Raw genomic sequence first — 4,686 nt, 5'->3', positions numbered from 1 at the left:
TAAGTACCTTTAGTAGAAAGGATTATTATTGTTATTATTATTATTATTGTAGTCGCCGCCATCATCATCAGATGTCGTTAAAGTCTTTCTCTTCTATCTTTATGCGGAGAAAAGAATATTGTTTTACTAAGCAGTGAAATTACTGAGTCGTTCTGATACTGTTTGTCTCTCATCTATCTATAGATAGATAGATAGATAGATAGATAGATAGATAGATAGATAGATAGATAGATAGATAGATAGATAGATAGATAGATAGATAATATAAAGGTATGTTTGATTTCATTTTGTTTCTATATTTGTCGAAGATTTCATTCTCGTTTGGCCTTTCTCCTCCGTTATATTTTCCTCTTCCATTTGCTCTCATTTGCTCTCTATTTCCTCACCTTTCCCAATACTTGTCTATTTCTCATTTCACGATTTTTATTTAAGTCTGTCTGCATGTCTTGCTTGCTCGGAATCTATCTTTTTACTTCCCTATGTAGTTTTCTTCATTACTTTCTCTTTTCTAGTTCTCCGTCTATTGTTCTCACTGTGTGTGCGTGTGTCTATATATATATATGTGTGTGTGTATATGTACATGTGTGTAGGGATAGAGAGAGAGGGATAGAGAGAGAAAGAGAGAGATAGTGGACTATCTTTATCCCTTGCTCTTTCTCTCTCATTATATTTGCATCTATGAGCGTGCACACGTGCCTGTGAACTTGCATTAAATTCATCCTTTGATGTGTATACATATGAGTATGTATACACATACATGCATATATATATATCCTCAGAAATATGCATTTATACGCAAATAAATTATATATATATATATACACATACGCATATATATGAGTGTGTACGTGTGTGTGATTATATTTATATACATATACGTATATGTGTGTGTGTATGTACATATGAATATATATATATATATATATATAATATATATATATATATATATATATATATATATATTATATATATATATATATATATATATATATATATATGCGTGTATGTATGTACGCCCGTTTGTTAGTTCGTTTGAATGTATGTGTATAGGAACACAGTATAGCTACATGAAGCTCTATATAGCTCTTTAAATATATGTTTCTGACTTAGTCTTGAAGGGTATTTGACCGCGTCTTGATTTATTTCATGTCCTCTTTCAATCCTGTCGAACTTTATTTTATTCTCATACTTCCAACGTTCTAACATTTTCTTACTTTGTTCATTTACTTTTCTGTTTACAACATTTTTAATCCCCCCACCCCCCTTTTCCTTTCCTTCTTTCTTTCTTTTTTTCTACCTCGATATTCTTCTTATTTCTCCTTTTACTTTTAGCATTTTTTTTGTCCATTGAATTTCTCATAATTCATCAGAAAATTTCTTATGCAAATACTTCGTTACGTATATTTTTGTAACAGGCCTATTTCCCTGCTTCTATAATCTCTCTTCCTTACTTTCCTCTCCACATTCTCTCTCTCCCTCATTCTAGCTTTCTTCTGAAATCTTGAAGACATTTGCTAGTGAGTTTGCTTCGTGTGGTGTAATTGTCCCTGAGTTCGTTCCCCATAATTCCTATTCTTCAAAGCTTGTATAACAAAGACACACCTACATTGTTGAAACGATGGAAGGTCTCACTACTGAATACATAAAGTCGCTAGAGAAGCAATCTATTCCTGTCTATTTTGATACCTTATTAAGTGAGGGATGCGGACATGACTATTGATGGGATTCATATTTTTAGCCAGAATGTACTCTTGTAATGCAAAGAACCAGAACTGATACAAAAAATGCAAATCATTTGATGTTGTAAAATTTCTACCAGCTCACCAGAGTTAACGGGTACTTTATGTATCATAAGAATGAAATACAAAATTGACTTCGGCACTGTAATGACTCTGAAAAGTAAATCAAAGTTTCCTATACGCGGATAGGCTGAAAAGGTCCATAGTCTGACCGTGTAAGAATGATGCTAGAGCAGTGAAACCACGCATGCATTACCTTCAACCCTTGATATTGATAACTGAATTGCTTTCCCAAGTAAACTGACATTTGACTGTTTAAATAACAGTTTAAATGTAACTAGTAGCGACCTTACTCGAAAATAAATAAAATTAGGTACCGTCCGTTATCAATTATCTATAAAAAAAAGGCTTTAGCCCCCAAGCACGTTCATGTTGACATGGTCAGTACAATAGATGACGATCAAGATTTATCAACAGTGGAAAACGGGCAGCTGAGGGGAAGGGAGAGTCTTGTAGCTGACTCAAGGTCTGGAAGTCCTGCAACTGCCACCACCGAGGAAAATATTGATTGTATTCACCATATGGTGATGGATAACAAGCGACTGACTATAGATCAAATACCTAATGTTATTAGCATTTCATGTGAGAGAATTGAGAATATTCTACACAATGAACATGGCATGACGAAGGTTTCTGCTCGTTGGGCACCATGTCTTGTGACACCTGATCAAAAGAGCCCTAGTCTAATCAAATCACTGGAATATCTGATATTGTTTGGCTGATTTCCTTGAGCGTTTCCTAACCCAGGATGAGTGTGGGTGTTCATCCCTTTGAACCAGATACAAAGAGACAATCCATATAGTGGAAACTACCTCCCACAGCTGCTCCAAAGAAGGTCATGTCGTTTTATCTGCCTCAGTTTTGGGGGATGCAGAAGGTTTTGTGCTTATTGATTATTTTCAAAAGGGCCACACATTCAATGGAGAATGCTATGCAAATTTTCTGAGGCAGTTAGGAAAAGTTATGAAGACCAAATGCCCAAGAAATCTGATGGAAAAGGTCATGTTTCATCAAGACAATGCTGCAGTACACATGTCCCTATTTCGAATGGCTACAATGGCTAACAGTGGCTTTGAACTAGTTCATCATCCTATTTTGGCCCCTCTGACTATCATCTATTTCCCAACTTTAAAAAATACTTGGCTGGGTACCAGAATCGCAGTGACGATGACGTCATATCTGCTGATGACTAATTTGACAAGATGAAACCTTTTTCTCTAATGAGATCCAAGACACTGCAACACCGATGGAAAAAATGTGTGGACTTCAAGGGGCCCTGTGTTCAAAAAATAAACCTCATTTGACCACATTGCATTAGAGTATCTTGGTCAGCCTATGAGCTTTTCAGCCGACCCTCGCATTTTCTGACAGTGTGAAAGTATGCTAGTTACTCTGTACTTCTCCCATCCATATCAATTCTATTCAGAATTTTGCATCCGTCTAAAGCAACGGATCTCGGTTTTTATGCCTCGCGATATCTTTTAATCAACTAATTTGGCATAGTGGATTATTGTTCAAATTTTCTTATAGTGTCACATCCGGTATGCGTTGTTTACTTGATATTTACGTAAAGAATACCAATTTTGTTAAATTTTTATGGAAATTACTATAAAAGAATAACTAAGATAAATATATTATATTGGACCTTCATGAATTATCAATCATGTTTCTTTTTATTACTGATAACATAATGTCCCATTCATGTATTAATTCCGACAAAATATCCTTAAAATACATCTTATTTCTAACATAAATTATCACCCTCATAAAAACTTAACATGGTCTATAAAACCGCTTTGATATTTACCGTCTTCTTTTGAGCCCACAAAGTACCTAAATAGGGCACTAGTAAAGAACCAGTCATCTAAAGCCGCTTCAGCTTGCTTTAAAATATCTTCCTTCGTCCAATACAGTCGCTGGTACATGTACAGAACCGAGATGTTTTATCTTTTTAATATTTAGTTATATATTCATTTTCAAAACCAGCATTATTGTACATATTACTCACCTTAGTCCGTCAACCTATTAATATCTCTGTCTCGAGCTTTACGTACTTCATACCAAAGAATGAAATTCAAAGTTGACCTCGACAAGATTTCAACTAGAACAAATGCCTTAATAAACTTTAACCACCACTGTAACGATTCTGGAAAAAGGAAATAATAAAGATCCTACACTTTCTTACGGTGTGAAAGTGTGGTTATTTTGTACTTCTCTCCCGTCACTTACATTTAGTATGCTTAAGTTCAACATAGAACAAGATCCTCCAAAGCATTTGTTCTCATCTTTCATAGCTCAGCAACAACTTTCAAACAGTTAGGATACGTATTCTAAATGTATTCTAAATTCTCAGTTCAACCTAAATTAACAGTTCATCTATGACCATTACGTAAAGAACAGAAATCAATTATCCACATTTGAACTTTATGAATAAGTTCTTAAAAACCATTGAAAAGCTCGTCGAAAGATATTGCTATTCTTTGAATCGTATAGCTCGAAGGAAAAATTTCCAAAATATATTGAATTCAAATTTTGGCACAAGGCCTGCAATTTTAGAGTAGATGGTAAGTCGATTACATTGGCCCCTATATTCAACTGGTACTTACTTCATCGAACCGAAATGGTGAAAAGGCAAAGATGACATCGACGAAATTTTAATTCTTAATGTCGCTAATATTTTGCCTGACATGCTAACGATTCTGCCAGCTCGCTACTTTAAGCGTCAGAAATATATAATAAAATAATCGTTATGTGAACTCTAAAAGACTTCATAATGAATTCAAAGTTCAGAAAGATTTCAGTTACTCTTGATTTTTGAGTATGTAGTGTTGATTTTCATTTTTTATACTTCTTGCCTTATTCTATAGATCTGAAAGACCTATCGAAC

The 4,686-nt window shown here is 34.4% G+C and overlaps 1 protein-coding gene across 1 annotated transcript; it reads left to right on the top strand.

Annotated features, from left to right (window-relative positions):
* Positions 1-2,176: 2,176 nt before the first annotated feature.
* On the top strand, positions 2,177-2,521 carry LOC115214821 (protein GVQW3-like). The gene has a single exon (XM_029783851.1). It carries the CDS (start codon positions 2,177-2,179, stop codon positions 2,519-2,521), a length of 345 nt encoding a protein of 114 aa, XP_029639711.1.
* The last annotated feature ends 2,165 nt before the right edge of the window (positions 2,522-4,686 follow it).

Source organism: Octopus sinensis, linkage group LG8 (assembly GCF_006345805.1).
Source record: "Octopus sinensis linkage group LG8, ASM634580v1, whole genome shotgun sequence".
NCBI lineage: Eukaryota > Metazoa > Mollusca > Cephalopoda > Octopoda > Octopodidae > Octopus > Octopus sinensis.
Note: the sequence above shows the minus strand (reverse complement) of the source record. Positions and strands in the feature narration are given on the sequence as shown.

Coding starts and splice junctions, on each gene's coding strand:
- LOC115214821 (XM_029783851.1), top strand. CDS start 2,177: ATGGTCAGTACAATAGATGACGATCAAGATTTATCAACAGTGGAAAAC.